The 19,313-nt window shown below is 37.6% G+C and overlaps 1 protein-coding gene across 3 annotated transcripts in view; it reads right to left on the reverse strand.

Moving 5' to 3' along the window:
• ADGRA3 (adhesion G protein-coupled receptor A3) overlaps positions 1 to 19,313 on the reverse strand; it is a 124,729-nt gene that overhangs the window by 50,292 nt on the left and 55,124 nt on the right. For all 3 annotated transcript variants that reach the window (XM_013061530.2, XM_013061529.2, XM_045076080.1), the window contains 7 exons: positions 18,698 to 18,769; positions 14,489 to 14,560; positions 11,862 to 12,022; positions 9,485 to 9,698; positions 4,850 to 5,014; positions 1,655 to 1,856; positions 574 to 729 (listed from right to left, as the gene is read on the reverse strand). In XM_013061530.2, coding sequence (XP_012916984.2) covers positions 574 to 729; positions 1,655 to 1,856; positions 4,850 to 5,014; positions 9,485 to 9,698; positions 11,862 to 12,022; positions 14,489 to 14,560; positions 18,698 to 18,769 — 1,042 coding nt within the window. The remainder of the gene's footprint in view (positions 1 to 573; positions 730 to 1,654; positions 1,857 to 4,849; positions 5,015 to 9,484; positions 9,699 to 11,861; positions 12,023 to 14,488; positions 14,561 to 18,697; positions 18,770 to 19,313) is intronic.

The following is a 19,313-nucleotide window of genomic DNA, read 5'->3' on the forward strand; positions in this document are numbered from 1 at the left end:
ACAGGAAAGTTGTGAGGGTAAATCCTAACAGCCCCCACCACACAAAGAAATGTTTTCCTGTCTTCCCTTTTCTTTTTATTGGATCTCTATGGGAAGATGGATGTTAGCCTAACTTACTGTGGTGACCCTTTCACAATATTTGTAAAACAAACCATCATGCTATACACCTTAAATTACTATAGGGATAAATGTCTATTTCTCAATAAAACTGGAAAAAAGAGAGAGTGAGTGAGAGAGGGAGAGAGAGAAGGATGAACACATGGCTGTGTGGATAAGAGAAATCCCAGAATGCCCGAGAGAAGGAGCCGCAGCCAACACACAACGTGGACGCAGGACGTTGCTCTGCTCTGTCACGGTACCTTAATTTCCAAGAACGGATTGTTCACCTCTATCCCTTCCAACAACAGATGACTATAATCAATGGAGCATAAATTTCTCCACAATAATGTTGGAAATTAAAAAGTGCATTTAATTAAAAGAGAGCAAATATAAAAAGATTTTTAAAATAGAGAGTTCTACCACATGAGTCTTTGTTGACATGCTATATGCTACAAAGGTGAACCAGAAAAATACCTCTTTGGACTTTTCCTCTTTGGTAAATCTTCCAAATTTTTCTATCATTTCAGCCACAAATATAACATCCATCTTGTCAGAAAAATTGGCGGCTTCCACAGTATAAGCCAGTAACTGCCGGGCCGTGGCCACAGCATTAGTGAGATTGAGAGGCATCTACATTAAGAAGGCAAAAATGAACAATGAATTTTGACATCTTCACATTTCAAAACATGGCAATGAATTCAAACTCTTTATCATTTATCACCAGGACCTTCTTAAAACACTTTTTCAAACCTGAGGAAATTGGAATTGTAACAGTCACTAACCTGAACAAATTTTTTTTTTAACTTTGAAATATAATAATACGTAAAAATACATCTGGTCAACACACTGCACCATCTCTCCCTCTGTACTTATCCAAATTCTACACACTCCATGTCAATTGCTTAGTAAAGGCTTTCCGGAGTATTCCAACTGGGAGAGATCGATAACTCCCCTGGAGCCCGGTGCGCAGGAGGAGAAAGCATTTATCTATACCACCACGCACTGCCAGTAATGTCCTACATTTGCTTATTTATTGACTTAAACATAACTTGGCACCAACCATTCCACAAAGGGTGTAACAGGTACCAAGGAGCATAAGAAAATATGTAACACAGAAACCCATCTTCCAGCTGTTTCTCATCTGGTCAGGTTTACAACGGACGCATAGAACAGAGACCAGAAAAAGGCATCTGAGGAGCACGAGTATGACAAGGGATCCCAGGTGACAAAGAGATTATACAAGAAGCCCAAGAGGCAGCTTCCCAGATGGATTTGAAGGAGGGCTGGGATTTGTTCCAGTGGATACAGGTGGTAAAGATATTCAAACAAAGGCAGCGACTGGAAAGGAAAGCAGACACCACAGAGGGCCCTGAATATAGGGGGTGGTAACCAGGCCTGACCCCAAACACAGATCAACTGAAGGTAAACACCCATCCTCATGCTTTACTCGTATTTAAAACAAACACACACACACACACACACACACACACACACACCTGGAATTTCAACTAACATACATTAACAACCTCAGCAAAGGGGAAAACTTTGTAGTTACCTGATTAAACATATAAAGCACCCTAGTGACATCGTTTGCATACTGGCAGCGAGAATAATCATCACTGGCCCAGAAGCCACCTCTGTCGCATCTGCGCCAAGCCTTCCTCTCATCCTGGGGGTTTCCGGGATAGATCCCACTGCCATGGGTATTCCGCGTGCACTGAAGGTACGCAGTAATGCCAGCTAACGTCCTGGGCCACCTAGACAGGCGGAGACAGAACAGGATGAGAAATCCTACGTGGACACAAGTAACAGCGGAGGAAAATGGAGGGGTAGGACTGGTCATGGATAATCATAGAGAAAAATCAAGAAGCAGCAAATTCCTTTCAGAATAACGAGTTTAAAAAAATTAAAAGGCTAGCATGGACTAGGCTGATATAAACTATCAGCCACATTTATTTTAATACCGGAGGATATTTTCTTAAAATGTTCTAAATGTTGCTATAAACACACAGGAAAATTGTCTTATAGCCAGTAAAAAAAGAAAAAGACAGTTCCCAGGTGTGCAGACAAGTCACCAAAGCAGGTACAGAACTGCTATCCTCAGCAAGGCCTGCTTTGTTGCCCTGGCCCTTCAGTGGTATATAGAAATCTGGGACTTGAGGGAGTCTTCCCACGAACAATTAACTGGTAAGTGGTGTTCACCATGCCTACACTGTTTGACAAGCAGTACAGTGTATGCTCAAACTTGCTTTCTTGCTGGGAGTCTGAAATTATGGTACATGCTAGACAGAGGGTGCCTCCTCCACCAGCAATAAGAACTTTGGATACTGAGTCTCCAACCCGCTTCCCTGGGCAGTAACCCTGTATCCACCTCCATATAGGGTTGCTGCCCTTCCATGGCTGGAGGAGGAATGGGAAGAAGCCTGCCCTTGGATCTCCAGAATGCACCTATGTCTTTTCTCTTGCTATCCATCTTCCTATCTTACTATATCACTATAACCTCTCTTACCTGTGACTACAACTACATGCTGGGTCCCATGAGTCCACCTAACAAACTTCTGCTCATGGGGCGGCCTAGCAGACCTCCAACACAGTACACAGCTGAATTTATCTGGGAGAAGGTACCCTCTGAGCAAGTGACTTCACCAATCTGTGGGCCCAGATTGTCACTAACAGTTGGAAGAAATCTGTCATGTGAGCTTTCTCCAAAACTGGGAATGAAGTGAATATATATATGTATATATGTATATATATGTATATGTATATATGTATATATATATATTTTTAAAGATTTTATTTATTTATTTGATAGAGATCACAAGTAGGCAGAGAAGCAGGCAGAGAGAGAGAGAGGAGGAAGCAGGCTCCCTGCTGAGCAGAGAGCCCGATTCGGGGCTCCATCCCAGGACCCTGGGGTCATGACCTGAGCCGAAGGCAGAGGCTTTAACCCACTGAGCCACCCTGAACTGAATATATTTAATGGAAGTTACAGTTGACCTATAACATAGGGACTGATAAATCAAAATAGCAGTCATACCAAAATATAATTAATTCCCCAAATCTGCATAAACAGATTAAGCAACACTAAACTAAATCTTATTAATGCAGTGAAAGTTTAACTGCATAATACACTAAGGAGTGTCAAAAGCTAATTCATTAATCAGTCAAATAATCAGATTCTTCTATTTTTAAAAATGTAAAATAGTCAAATTATGAGCAAAAATAGAAAATCCACCATAAATGGAAAACATTATGATTACTTAATAAAAGATGCAGAATATCACAAAATTCACAAGTGTTATCTGTTTTGCTTTAAAGCATACAGATAAATATCATCTATTAACAGTTAATCTACATAAAGGACTTATCCATTGGCAGTAATAAATATTTATTTCCATATGCTCGGGTCAGGGAGAATTTTTTTTTTTAAAGGACAAAAGATGGTTTTTTAAAAAAGTACTTAAGAATTAGCTGAGCTAAAGATGTTGCTACTGCTTCTTCACCTTCGATTTATTTTTCATTTTTATTTACTTATTTATCCTTTAAAATTCATTTAAATTCAATTCATTAACATATAGTATATTATTAGGTCCAGAGGTGGGGGGCAGTGATTCATCGGTCTTATATCACACCCAGTGCTCATTATAAGTCACGTGCCCTCCTTAATGTCCATCACCCAGTTACGCCATCCCCCCCATCCCCCTCCTCTCCCGCAACCCTCAGTTTATTTCCTATGATTAAGAGTCTTTTGGGGTTTGTCTCCCTCAATGATTTTGTCGTTTTACTTTTCCCTCTCTTCCGCCATGCTCTTCTGTTTTGTTTCTTAAATTCCACATATGAGTGAAAGCATTCACCTTGGATTTAAAAGCTTAATACCAAAGACTTTTCTTACCCTTAAAATTTGGGCAGTAGGAGTAGCAATCACAGGAGTACAAACTGGGTATTCAACAAACTTTATGCTGCTGTAAATTTCCCTTCATATTTCCCTTCATTTAATCAACTACAAGGTCCTTATTAAAATCCTGAACGTAAAAAACATTAAATAGTAATATACTGAAAAGACGTTTTTAAAACAACCTTGAAAGTGAGGAGAGTTTAAGACAAACGTCGTTACCTCTCACAAATTCTAAATTTTTGATTTAAAAAAAAAAAAAGGATTATTCCACTCATTCTGCTCATCTCAACACAGAGCCCAACACCAATGGCTCCCAAAGTTTCAGCCATCCAAAATCTTTCATTTCCCAAAGTCCTTCTTGCTTAGAACCAAACAGGAGAGGAAAATGAACTTGGCTTTCTCCTAATTATCATGTCTACTTAACTGCCAATAGTTAAAAGTAACTTAGCAATACAAAACCTTCCAAAGTTCATCCATAAAAAAGCCGTTAAAAAAAAAACAGGACACACCATTAACCTTTTGAATTCTGCAATTTTAGTAAAATTTCCAAAATGTTTACCTAAAGTAGTCGTTCTTAAATTTTACAACAAACCATGAAATGTGAAACACTCTGTCTGCAGAGACTGTTAAATCAACATATCTGAGATACAGTCCAGGCACGTTTTCTTCTTAATCTTCATACATGACTCTGACATCACTGTTCTGAAGGGCAGTCCTCAGATATACAAGGACATATATATGAATACATTCATATTCTTAAATTTCCTTCTTGAGGATAGTAGACCAATTATGCACCTTTAAGAATAAAAACAGATGTGGGCAGATCATTTTTCCAGCACTCTCCATGTCACTGACCTGAACTCCCCTTTATTGTTTACCACCCTCTCAGGAGGACAGTACTGTGCAGAGCTCTCTAACACCACAATATCGACAGTTCTCGTATTGTTCCCACGTTTGGTCTGGACATGACAGCCCCAATTTCCGGTTGATCCAGCCTGAATATTAGAAATGGTTAGGGCACTGCATGGAAAAAGATTTTAAAGACAGAGAAAAAATGGTTAGACAAAAAGGCAGACAACCCAGGCTTCTATCATTCATTTAGCAAGTTATGTCTGAATGCACAGTGTGGGTAAAGCACCTATTAGATAAAAATGAATTTAAAAAATGGCCCCTCCACTTAAGTACTTCAGCAGTAAGTCTAGACAAGCAGGCGAAGGGAGAACAGGACGCAGCCAGGAACAGGAACAGCAAACCCAAAGGTGGAAACGTCACAGCATGTTCTTCAGGCAAAACTAATGGAGACGTTTCCGAGTTATGTCTACCTTTTCACTGATTCGGAGGGAAATATTCAAGCATGAAAGAAGGAGATTAATATTACTAAGTGAATAATTAAGAAAATATTTAAGGATATTTTACAGAGGAACTCATTAAGTCTCTAAAAAGCTTTAATAAATTACCAATTAATGTTTTAACAAAAGGAGTTTTCCATGTAAAGGTGTACTTCAATTTGTAAAATAGCTATATTTCTAAAGAGCTGTCAGTAAATTCAGTTTTCAAGATGAACTCCTAATTCTCTAATATAAGGCCTGTTAATTAAAGAGCAAATGTCAGAACCTTCAATTAACCTTTCTCCCCACCACATGGCCCACCACGCTATCCTCTTATGTAAATAGAAAAATAAAGAGATAATTAGACATAAAGGATGTATCATTTTAATTAATTTACAAAGTTATGCCTTGAAGTTAAGACACATTTTTCCAGTCTCCTAAATCATTAATGGCTATACAACATTATATGTTCTAATAAAGACCTTGAGGCGCTATTACTCTGAATCAGAGAAAATGTTTATAATCTTTGTTAATTAAGTCAGTGAATAAACGAATATGCTATAATAAATATATTCGAGATAAAGTGACATAAAAAAGTATTTCACATTAAATTTAAACAATGAAATTCCAAAATAAGCAATCATTCTCTAATCCAGAGGATCCCAAAAGTTCTTGGTTCATAGCACCTTCACTGACCAGAAAACTGTTCGACAGAGCCCCAAACCCAAAGAAATACCTCCAATGGTCTAATTATTAATTACATCCCAGAACTGTGTACCTATGTCCTAATAACGTCATAGTCATTTGAAAAAATAAGGCACATCAATTTGAGATAAGTATTTCATTCCTAAATAACCCAACTTCCTGATGGGCTGTATTTGTCTTTTGAGCACACCAAAATTAATCTAATGTCAAATACAGAACAGACAGCGAGACCCTTATTTCATGTTCCACGATAACTTTCTCACAGTATATGCGTTGCACCATAGTAATCACCAAGAAATCGGCACCCTCAAGGATGGCACCAACAAAAGGAAGGCACATGATCAAAGGACATCATCACTGCCTAGGGCTGGTAGCCATGTGGTCCCACAAGCATCAAGCATTACCATGCTTCTTCCAAAGCTTAAAATACCCCATAGCAGCTCTCTAGGTGAACTCACTGTGACGTCCCAGGGCACTTCAGCACACCCACAGGGAGCTAAGGTCCTCACATATTTTGCCAACATGTTTTTTTTTTTTTTTAAGATTTTTATTTATTTATTTGACAGAGATCATAGGTAGACAGAGAGGCAGGCAGAGAGAGAGGAGGAAGCAGGCTCCCTGCTGAGCAGAGAGCCCGATGCGGGACTCGATCCCAGGACCCTGGGATCATGACCTGAGCCAAAGGCAGAGGCTTTAACCCACTGAGCCACCCAGGTGCGCCTGCCAACATGTTTTTAAAGATGACCTTTAGCAATACCTTCAATGTCTGAAAACTAAGGACCAGAATAGAATTTCCAGGAACCTACAAGGCAGCATATTTAGAAATTTAAGGAGGAAGAGGCGGCTTCAATTTCATCTTTGAGGAAAACTACAAACTCTGATTCTTACTAATGAAGGATGGATAACATAAAGAAACCAATGAAGAATCAACAGCTATCTCAGGTTAACCAATTCAATAACTGTATGTCCTTTTTCTGCAACTCTGTTATTAATATGGAGGCAAATTCTGGGTAAAGGACTACAGTCTTCATATGGAAGATTTTCACAGGAGTCAAGTGTCCCTCCCAAAAAATCTATTAGGCAAGGATGCTAACCTTAGAATTAATTTTCTGTACTGCTATACAGAATTTAAAGTATGACTTGCAAAAATAAATTTATAAAGTTAACCTAGTTACTTCACAGTTGCAAAAGTTTTAATTTAATTTAAGAGTTTTAAATTAGAGAGAGCATCAGCATGATCAGGAGTGGGAGTTGGGGAGGGCAAGGGACAGAGGGAGAGGGAAGACAGAGTCTTAAGCAGGCTCCATGCCCAGCATGGAGTCTGATGTGGCACTTGATCTCACGACTCTGAGATTATGACTGAGCTGAAATCAAAAGTTGGAGAACTTAACCAACTGAGCCACCCAGGTGCTTCCAGGGTTGTGTATATTTTTAAAGCTTTATTGTTATAGCATGTGTCAATTATTACCTATTCATATAATAAATTGCTTAAAGCTCACATCTTAATGAGTTTAACATATATATACGCCTATGAACTTATCACCACAATACAAGTAAGGTAACAAAAGTCTTCTCACTGGGACCTAATAAACTGTTTCTAACAATCTTATTCCCTAATAAAGGAACCCTGATTCTGGTTATAGCAGACCTGCTTCTACTAAACTACCCACTGTGCAGTACACTATTACTTATAAGCTCTAGAAAAACTACAAAATGACAACTATCCAAACACATGGCCAGTGATCCAAAACAAGCAGAAACCAGAGAGAAGTTGACCCTGGGAAGAAGGCATCAGCACTGGGGAGTAAGAGCAGGAAATGGTTTTCAATGGCTTTTGTCCAAGGACAGGTCGAACTCAAACAGAAATTCACAGCCTTACTCGCTGAAAAATCAGAGCACAGAGGAAGAAAGGAACGTGGCTGGAAGCCCAAACTTCTGCATATGAAATTGACACATATCTCTAACTGGCCCCTGGTTCCCACAGACAGAGCAGGGTCCAAGCAGATTTCAGCTGCTGCCATCACAGAAAAGACAAAACTAGGAGTTTGAGATTAGCCAAACTAACTGCTTGAGGAAACAAAAACAAACTGACTTCAAGCAAATAGAAGAGAATCCAGTCAGGAATTTGCAAGAAGTGGTTTTATTTAAAGGCAGGATAGTAATTACTTTGGGCTTTTCTGGCCAAGAAGCAACATCGAAGATATTACATAGCTACTTATATAACCATGTGAAATGTAACCATTTATAAATGTAAAAAATATTCTTCGCCCATAGGCCCATAGGCCACATGTGGCCCATAGCCTATACTTTGCCAGCTTCTCTATAGTGAATCATTCATACTGTCCAGGATAGAATCCAACATTACTAGACACATAAACAGTATTTTTTTTTAAATAGTAAAATATAAAATATATTCATAAGCAAAGTAGTCAGGGATGATGTTCCCAAGATGACCCAGATGTTGGAAACAGCAGGCAAGGATTGAAAAGCATCTACCATAAATATGTTCGAAGACACAAAGGAAAATATGCTTCTAGTAAACAAGACAGGAAATCTCAGGAGGGAAACAGAAATTATAAAATAGAACATTCTACCCCCAAAACTCACAGGCATGATTCTCAACTCAGAGGGTCTTTATTTTCTAGATAGATAGATAGATATAGATTTTTTTAAATGGAACTTCTATGAATCTGAAGTGATTCTTATTACCCTAAGACGCCCTGGCGGAGTGTGGAAACTACAAATCTATTATTAAATATTCAAGTTGAGTTCTGTCTTCAAGAACTTGGTAGAAAGGAAAAAAAGAAAGAGAGACAGAGACATGCAGAAACAGAGAGAGGTTGGGGAGGGAGAAGAAAAAGGAAATTCAATGCCTACAGATAAAGATTTTACCAAAACAAAATACAGTGATGATAATACATATATCTTCACTCTATTTTTTACACTTTATAAAGTTCATTTGAACTAATGATTTTGAATCTGAATTAATGAATCAATAAGCATTTGAATTAATGATTAATGATCATTCCAGGCATGGGATTAATAGGACAGGTGCTATATTCTTTTATACTAGTGGAACAGAGAAAGGAAATCTCGTAAGATGTAGCCTTAATCAACAGAGTGAAAATTAGGTGATTACTAAAAGTGAAAATCAGAGTTTAGCAGCAATAAATGGTTAGAAATTATGTTTGGCATTAAGAGTTTACCTTTTCCCACCTAAAACTTTAAACAAAAAGTTTAACAGTGTTTTCTTTTAATCCTATGTTTTTTGGTCACAATTGGATGGAAAAGGTAGCTACTTAATTTCTGGAGATGAGTAATAATCAGGAAAAGGAAACCCAAAGGTTTGCATTTTTAAACGCAAGAAGGTAAAATATCAATTTAAGTTCTAACTAAACGTGACAATTTTGAAATAAATAAAATCCACAGAGACAATTCCTCATCTAAAAAAGTTTACCTTGCGATCAACGAGCAGTTGTGAATCATGTTCTTTTCAACAAAGATACCTTGCGATTCATCAGTTTCAACTATCCGTCCATCCTGATACCACAACACTTGCATGTCCTGATCAATATATGAAGCCATACACTGGAAGGGAAGGCTGTCTCCTTCAAACACCACTTGGCGATGAGATGGAGTCATGTAGAAAGATGGTAATTCGAGGGGTGGATCTACAGACAAGAAAACTAAAACTTAGTAAACAAACACAATACTATATTCACACTCCAGAATTAAAAGTTACAGAGGGGCAATCTGGGTGGCTCAGTCAGTTAGGCATCTACCTTAGGCTCAGGTCATGATCTCCAGGTCCTGGGAAGGAGCCCCGCGTCAGGCTGCCTGCTCAGTGGGGAGTCTGCTTTTCCCTCTTCCTCTGCCCCTCCCCTCATTCATGTATGCATGCACACAACTCTCTCCCTCTCTAATAAATAAAATTTTTTAGAAAATTATAGAAATTCTAATTAAAATTATTTTAAATGGGAGAAACAGGTTTTCCTCAGTAACGAGCATTTTAATGTTAGCACCAACAAGGCTCCTACTGAGATAAATGGGTCCTAGATGAAAACAAAATTAGTAAAATTGAAATGAAACCATTTTATAATCAGTCCTGACATTTAAAGTTGTTCCTTTTGGTGGTAGCTAAGCAATTACTTAAAAAAAAAAAAAAAGAAAAAGAAAAAACCATAAAGTGATACTTAAACCTCGAGAATGAAACTAGTGATAAGTAAATACTAATAAATATATATAATTTTAGAATACATTTCGGGAGAGTATTACCCTTGATTAAACCACTGGTTTCTGCTTATATAAGTAATACATTCTTAATGAAAAAATTTAGAACATTTAAAGAAAGGTAAAGAAAAATCTTTTAAGATCCCATATATTACCATCACCGTTAAAAAGTTGGTATACTTCCTTCCAGTCATACAAATAAAAGTGAGGAATTCTAAATATGTATGCAAAAATACACACAAACACCATGGGCTCATTAAAGGCCTTTAGAATATTTAGCCCACTGTCCACTACTTTTCCAACAGTCTATTCTAAAGAAAAACAATACATATACAAACATGCATGCAAGGAAATTAAACCTTACAATTATTTATAGAGAAAATATTAACAACCTAAAGAGACCTGATAACAACCTCTATATCATGGATTAGTATGCATCTATTTTATATGAAGAGGAAATGGTTTACATGATCTCAGGTTTAAAAAAGTTACAAAATATCATTAGAGTATAATGACATTTTGTTCAAAGTACAAGAAAAAGATGAAGAAAATATACTAAGTTATCTCTGACAACAGCTACCTTTGAGAGATAAGAATGCAATGCAGGATGGGCTTTAGTTTACTTCTTTTAGTTTCCCTTCTCTTCCAGCTTTACTGAGGTATAACTGACAAATAAAATTTTAAGAGATGCATTTAACTGCTTTATTCTCTCCTCCCCCATTCAAAATTATAAGATATTTTAAGAGAACATCATGATGATCTGATACATGTATATGCTGTTTCTTTTCACAAATCTTAATTTTCATCCAATAGCATACTTTGCTTGTGAAACTACAACAGTAATGATAATAAAGAAGAAATGTTGGTACACAACTGCTTATTTCCAGCTACAAAGACTAAACTGGAATCTCCTTTGATCATTTTAAGGATGGCTTTTGGTTTATGTTTTTTTTCTTCTTTTTCTTTTTATAAATGTTATTTTATGTCTCTCAAGCCTTCAGATAATACTCAAAATCATGATTTTCAATAGCTGCATATTATAAATGAATGTGTCACAAGACATTCAACCAATCCCCTATTTTTCAGACTCAAAGATAGGCTTGTATTTAAATACTGACATACAAAGCTGATCATTTCCTAGTAATTAAGCCCTCATGTAGAATTCCTGGATCAAACTCTATCAAATTTTTAAGAACCCTGACACATACTGCCAAATTCTGTATCAAAAAGGCTCTATTATTTATTATTTCACACTCCTACCAACAAATAATGATTGCATCTTCAGATTCTTTTTTTTAACTACCAACAAACCCCTGGTTTGCCAACTAATGGAAAAATCTGAAGATCTATACTATTCCCTGGAATTGTTTTTCATAAAGAAAGCTGTTCAGAACCCAAGAACCTTAAACACCAATCCAAAAAACAATTTTTTATCCAGCTGACTTAACTGTTCGCATAAACTAAATATGTATGATCAGATCCGTGAAGATTAATGGTTGTAATCAATTCCAGCACGGTATAAAGAGAACTTTCAGACTGTCAAGAAAAACAGAGTGACAAGTAAACTACGGCAAACCCTTCCTCTGCCTGCCCTTCTCCCTTACCGCATGTCAGCAACTCCTGCTTCACCCCCGTGACCGGCTGGGCCTGAAGGGACTTTGGATAGACACACCGCGTGTCCCGCACGGTGATGTTTCTCTCCTTCACCCAGCGATGCATCCACAATATGTTGCAATCACACAAAAGATACTCAGTCTGAAATTCTCTGTAGCATACAAAATACAAATTAGTGAGTGTGGTGAATAAAATTACACAGCATGTTTGCTTTATATTGGCTTCTGCTTTGGGTGACAAGCACACCAGTGCTCACCCTCAGTGGCCTTAGGCACACAACACCAACTGGTTCTGTTTTCCTTTCCGGTGAGAAGACAGGCAGGATGGCTGACCCCAGCACATCTCCCTGGTAATTCAGGGACTAAATGGTTGAAATCAAAGCTGGTATGCAAACACAAATCTAGCTATCATCCCTCTTCTGGGCAACAAGCTCCTTAGTCCCAGGGTCTGGAATACCAAATCTCCCATCTTTTATGCCTATCCAATTTCTATCCATTCATCAGTAAGCATGGTGGCACTAACACTGGACCTTGAACACGTCTCCAATTGTTCTAGCATCATGGCCATGCTTTTGCCTTAAATGCCTACAAACTATTAATTTGGGTAACATAAAGGAATATTTGACCATTTATCATGGTTATATTTTGTCTGACCAGAGTCTAAGTTTATCAAGAGTGGAGACTCTCTTGGACACTTCTCCACTTGCACCAAGTGATACCAAGATACTTACCAACTTAAGGGGTATAAAGTTAAAACACTAAAAGTAAAAGAATACCTCATAGTTGATATGAAAGAAAATGCAGAATTATTTTTATATGAGGCAAGAAATTTTATAAGTTGGCACCTGGGTATAAGAAACAAAGGATAATATATACAACTGGGATAAAAGCACCATAATTTATTGAATATTTGGTTTTATAAAGCACTACTTATGTGTTGCACGATATGCTAAGTCCAGCTAATAACAATAAATACAGATACTGTCCCCTGTCAACCTGCAGGACATTATATAATAGTGGAACAAAACAAATAACAACCAATACAGAATGTAACCTGTTCTATACAAATAAATCGAAGTTCAAAGAGCAAACATAACATGTGCTCTTAACACAGCACACCAGCACAGACTCTATCTTATTAGTTCTGCGAAAAAAAAAAAAAGGAAGGTGGAAATTAGAATTGGACTAATTTCTAACTCCTAAGCACCACCTTCTGGTCGGTTTCCAGCACTAGTGGGTAAAAGAAAAAAACTGGCCAGAGCGCCTGGGTGGCTCAGTCGGTTAAAGCCTCTGCCTTTGGCTCAGGTCCCAGGATCAAGCCCCACATCAGGCTCTCTGCTTGACGGGAGCCTGCTTCCTTCTCTCTCTCAGCCTGTCTCTCTGTGTACTTGTGATCTCTCTCTGTCGAATAAATAAATAAAATCTTAAAAAAAAAAAAGAAAAGAAAAGAAAAGAAAAAACTGGCCATTTTCCCCCCATTTGGGAGGAAAATCCTTCTTCCATTCCTGCTGTCCAGGGTCTCAAAAGCCAGATTATTCTTTGTCATCTTTTTTATTTTCTCAACTTCACAGAAGTGGCAGACCTGAGCCCACTAAATATGCTCAAAAGAGATGTTTTCACTAAAAAATAATGGCAATAAAAAGACCAGACAGAGTTTAATCCAACATGGCTCCAGAAGCATGTACATGGGTCCACCATGATGTCAAGGAGCCAGATGAATGCCTAAGTATTAGCTACATCTCAAGGAAAACTGCTAACTGATAGGTCTAGAAAATTCAAGAAAAACAGCAGAGAAGGGGAGGGGGGGGGAGAAGGGATAGTGGGAAAGGAGTCAAGAAACACCAAACAGCAACTGCTAGGGAAGAAGACATTCTTCCTTGGAAAAACAGTCAATCCCATAAATTATACACAATAAAAATTTAAAAAGCATTATACTTAACTGTATTTCCAATAGAAATTAGTATAACTTATAGTTTGAAATATATTATAGTTCAGCTGGAAATACCATTACTGTCAAAGGCACGCCCATACAATCTCAGTTAACAAAACTGTTATAGGAAGAGGGGAAAAAACCCACCAATTCTTTTTTTTTTTTTTTTTTTTGTAAAAACCCACCAATTCTAAAGCTACAGAGAACTGAGTCCATATGATTTTGCATTGATTTCATAAAGCAAGACATTCCTAGCAATGTCAGTAACAACTTGTGAATTCAGTTTGGGGAAAGGGTTACAGGATAAAGGTAAATCCCCAAAACATAAAATATTCTTAATTACAGATTCTTCACAGGGAGGGATGATATTTTATATTTTGAGGATTCATCCACTAGTCAAAAAATATTTCCTAACTTTAAAATAAAATGAAAGAGAATTAATTGTCAATTTATTTATTCTAAATATAGAGAGATATAGTATTCTCAGGAGAAAATGGTTGTTCCAGTCTGAAACACATTATTCAGGTTTATAGTAGGTTTTTCAATGAGAATGCACACTCTCAAGTGATCTAACTTTTGCAAAATCACCAAATTTTCCCCATGAAGCCTCTGAAACCATTTAATAACTGTTTTTAATTTTTAAAAACCAAGATATATTTATCAAAACAGAAAAAAATTTCTTACTTACAAAGACCGGAGTGAGCCAAGATAATCAAAAGTTCCTTGAGATAATGAAGAAAACAAATTCCCTGAAAGGTTTCTAGGAAAAAAAAATAATAATAATAGTAATTTCATTTAAAAAATACTAACAATTATTTATCATTTTACACAATTTGCTAGCATATCCTATAATCACTGAGTAATGTTATAAAGAATTTATGAAAGTTGTTTTAAATCTTATAAAAAGGAAACTAGTAAATGCGTTATCCAAGGGTGAAGAAATTTGTTCTTAATCTATATAAAATAACAAAATTATTACTATCAGATAATGACTTTCTACCAAATACTAGGTGAACCCAAAAGCTACCTTACTGAGCCAGAACTTTAGTCACGCTCTCGTTATAAGTGAATTACTCTTCATGTGTTAACTCAGCTTCACTTAAGAAAACAGAAATGTAAAAACAAGAAAAGGACAGGGATAACCTGAATAATCAGGGGCACCAACTCCCAGACACTGAATAAAATATGTCAACAGAGTGCAATGAGTCCAGGGTTTAAAACACGTAATTCAGTGTTGTCCTTAGGCAAATTACTTAACCTATCTTGTTTCCCCTTGTATCAGATAACTTTAATAAATATTATCAACCTTTGCGTAGTTTTATATGAATTAAACCCAGAACACCCTATGCTAAAATTTGAGGTGGTTTGTTATACCCGTAACGATTCCACACTTGACCCTAAGCTCCAAGAGCAGAAGGCCTTGTGGGTCTTATTTGCCAGGCAGATAGTAATAAGCTGGGGTACACAGTAGGTGCTCAATAGAGGTGGCTGACTATTCGGGATGTAGACTCTATCTTCAGGAAGCTTCTAATAGTAAAACAGAGCTGAGGGCTCTGGGAAGATGGCAGGATGGTCTAACTACCACAAGCTCTGTTCAGAACCTGTTGTAGTATCAAGAATAGATAGAACTTAAACCCAGAATTCTCAAGGAAGATGTCCTGAGACCTGGGAGGAGGCCCGCCTCTCCTCTGGAGTCTGGGCTGAATCCCTCCCATGTGGGAGAAAGTGACAGTTAACAGATGGATCCTGCAGCAGTATATTCCTGGATGGCAAGACTTAATATTACACAAATGCCAATCCTTCACAAATTAATACACAATGAAATTCAGTAGAAACATCCCTGGATTGGCTTTTAAATGTAGCATACAAATTTTTGATAGAAAATGTCTGGATAAAAGGATTCTGATCTTCACAGAAGAACTACCTGGGAACTTAAGCAAATAAACAAACAAAAAAAGGGTCAAAGAAAAGAACAAGGAAAGAGATGCCCTTCTTTTTTCTGGCGTATAAGAGGGGATAGTGAATGTAGCCTCTGAAAAGGGTATTGCTGGTGGAAGTGTAAATCACTGCTGTATTTTTAAAAAGGAACCTAGATGCAATTAAAGCAAACAACAGTATTTTTATGAAGCTATTCTATGTGGAATTATGTGATTACTCAGATCTGGAAGACAAAGAGATGGCAGATGGAACTAAAACAAGGCTGGCTGTGAAGCTGCCAAGTGTTAAGACTGAGGAAAGGGTGCATGGAGATTCCTTACACGATTGTCTCTAATGTTTGGTTTTTTTGTTTTGTTTTGTTTTTTATAAGTTTGAAGACTCCGTAATGGTAAGTTGAAAATAAAACTCTATCATACACATATGGGACTTAAGTATAAAAAAAAAATGGCATTTTACAGGGATCATTAGATTCTAATTATTAGGTAATTTCATTCTAATCATTAGATATTATTAGCTATTTCCTCTTAAAAATCACAGAAGAAGGAATCACACTGAAGTGAGACATGCCATCCTCTCCGTAAATCCCAACACAAACCAATTTTCCCTCCAGTGTCGGAGCAAGGCTGGCTGAACACCAGAGTAACTGGATTTGGTTTGGGAACCATAAAAACTTACACACGTTTTAAAACACTAGAGCCAAACCCCAGCTCTGAGATACTTACACAAAAGAAGCAAAAAGGTACGGAGAATGACAACCAGCACAGAAAAGTCATTACTCCCATGTCCTATGAGCTCCCTGAATGGAGTAGCCAGTGAACTATCTCCATCCATCCCCATGCCCACCTTCTACGCTGAGGTTTCTTAATATCTTAATTTTTCTTTATTTACTTGACTTTTTGCTAAACAGATATATTTGAATGCCTGTAGGTTAAATATGTATGATGACGCATCACCTATGTATATACAAGAGATGTTTACCAGGGCCAATTTGTTAAAGGAGGGAAAACGCAATCAAATGGAATCTTCTGCAACAGAAGAATAATTGACTAAATTATAATCAGTTCTGTACTTGGAATATTCCGTAATTATTAACAAACATGAACTGTATCAACATGTCACCCTCTTGAAAAGAGATTAATGACATGCTAATAATTTTTTTCAATAAATTGCTGAGTATAGCACACACTTAAAGCTCTGTATGTATGCCTGTATGTGGGGGCAACAGAAAATTCTTAAAATGATCCACCAGATAATTAGTACAGGCCAGCTCACAATATATCTGAAGTGATGGAAGGGAGGTTTAACTTTTCCTTCAAATCTGTATGTGGTTTTATTACTTAATGATCTCAGTAATTGCTCAGTTGTATAAAGGAAGTTCTTACAAACATCACTCACTGATTATTTATTTTTTTTAACATTATTTATTCATTCAAGAGAGAATGAAGCAGGGGGTGGGGCAAGGAGAGGAGAAGCAGGATCCCCGCTGAGCAGGGAGCCAGCCCCCTCCCCTGGGGGGTGGGTGTTGGGTGTCCTCAATCCCGGGACCCCAGGATTGTGACCTAAGTTGAAGGCAGATGATTAACCAGCTAAGCCACCAGGGCATCCCCACTCACCAGTTATTTCTGATAGAAAAGTATTAAAGGTATAATTCTCAAAAAAATAAAAATTTAAACTGATCAAAATTCATGAAAAAAGGGGGAAAAAGAAAGCTTTTGATCTGTTAAGCTCCTAACAACCTTTCTGAGAATTAAGGTCCTAAGTAAAGGACAGAAACTTCACAGAAGTTCATTTCTGGTTCCCCATCTTTGGTTTGGCAGTTATTTGCACTGTGGAGGGAGAGGGTAGGGACCTCTGCAAGTTACATCTTCCCCTCTGAGACAGTTCTCCCCAGAAATCCTCCATCAACAAAGGCACAGATCCATACACAGAATTAATCAATCCCCCACATCCACGTCCACTGAAGCCTCCCTTACTGCAAAGATGAAATAATCTCACTATTGATGGCCCTAAGAGCTTTTTCAAAGTTAACATGAATGAAGTTGCAGAAACATTCTGAAAAGCCACAGAAAGAACCAGGCACAGACAATCCTTGTAACTAGACCTTCGACCCTAAATCCCAAATTTCATCCTGCACCCTACTCGCAGACAACTAGTCTATAAAACAGGATTTTATGCCACTTTCCCAACATAAATGTCCTTCAGTGGCTTCCTATTGTTAAATCAGTTCTAAGCCTCTGTCTGCCTTTCATATGCTCCCATACGAAGTTCTATTAAAGATAATCAGCCTTATTTCTAGTCACTCCCAAACAGAGCTTCCTCGTTTTAAAAATAAAATAAAAATGTATTTGATGGCTTATACAAAGTTCTTCTGCATTTATATTATATGTAAATTATAAGAGAGGGATACAGATCATTCAAACTCTAATTAATCTTCATAAAAACTTTGAGGTACTGAGAACCTCACAGATGAAAAAAAAGAAAAAGAAAAGCTCAGAAAAGTGGGTTCACCCCAAATCGCAAAGTCAGAGGCCTGACTCAAATGGTGATTTTACTCTTCATGCTGACGGCTTTCCCCTTGACACCGGCTTTGCTCTCACTTCCACCTTTACGCATCATTGGCTCCGCTTCTTTTCCTTTCTAACTAATCCAATCTTTGCAATCTCTGCACCATCAGCTTAGGTTTTGCCCCGTCCAGGAAACTGATTCAGACCAGGAAAGCTTCTGACCAATCTCTCCCAACATGAACATGTTCTCTAAGGCACATACCCCGACTGGCTCTCTGCGTGTGTGCGCGTGCCTGCGTGCGCATAAAACACAATATTATGTTCTGATGACATTATATCTCCTTCCATAATCCTGACAGCTGCTACTTTACTATCAGACATATCACAGGTGTCTATAAATGTCTGGGTACCAGTTCACATGTTTTCTTATATTTTAATGGAAAAGACGTACTTACAGCCTAACCAGATTGGTGAGTCCTCGAAATATATCTGCATTCAGACATCCTATTCGATTGTTTGTCAGATCCCTAAAGAGAAAAGGGAAAAAAGTGTCTTCAATTAGTTCTCTTGGATGACGGTTTCCTATGTTCAATATTCAAGAACAGCACCCAGGTATCATGCAAGATCTTTGTTTTCAGCATCCTTGAGAAGTTTACCTACTTCAGTGACTTAAGGGGAACACTGAGAGAACAAAATAGTCCTTGCTCTCACCGACTTCTGCCGTGTACAGACTAAGCACTAATTACAGTGCCCTCTATATTTCAAGCATTTATTCCTGTAAAATGACTCACGATAAAACTGGAGTGGTAAAAATGAGACTCAATCGATCTTACTGTCTGTGAAAGAATGCCTTAGATGACCTACACCGTTCATTATGCTGGGGAGTTAGGGACAGAGCCCAGTCGCAGTGAACATCAGACAGACAAAAGAAAAAGGGGCAAATTACCAAAATGCTGGAACTTTTATTTCTTAAGAATTCCTGAAACTTAATGCTTTCTGATGTCATCCCTGAAATAGTCCGTTTTAACTGTAATGAGAAAACTGAGTTTGCTTTTACCTCACAGATCTATG

The sequence above is a fragment of the Mustela putorius genome, unplaced genomic scaffold (genome assembly GCF_011764305.1).
Source record: "Mustela putorius furo isolate JIRA1106 unplaced genomic scaffold, ASM1176430v1.1 tig00000083_pilon_pilon_pilon, whole genome shotgun sequence".
NCBI classification, from domain to species: Eukaryota; Metazoa; Chordata; class Mammalia; order Carnivora; family Mustelidae; genus Mustela; species Mustela putorius.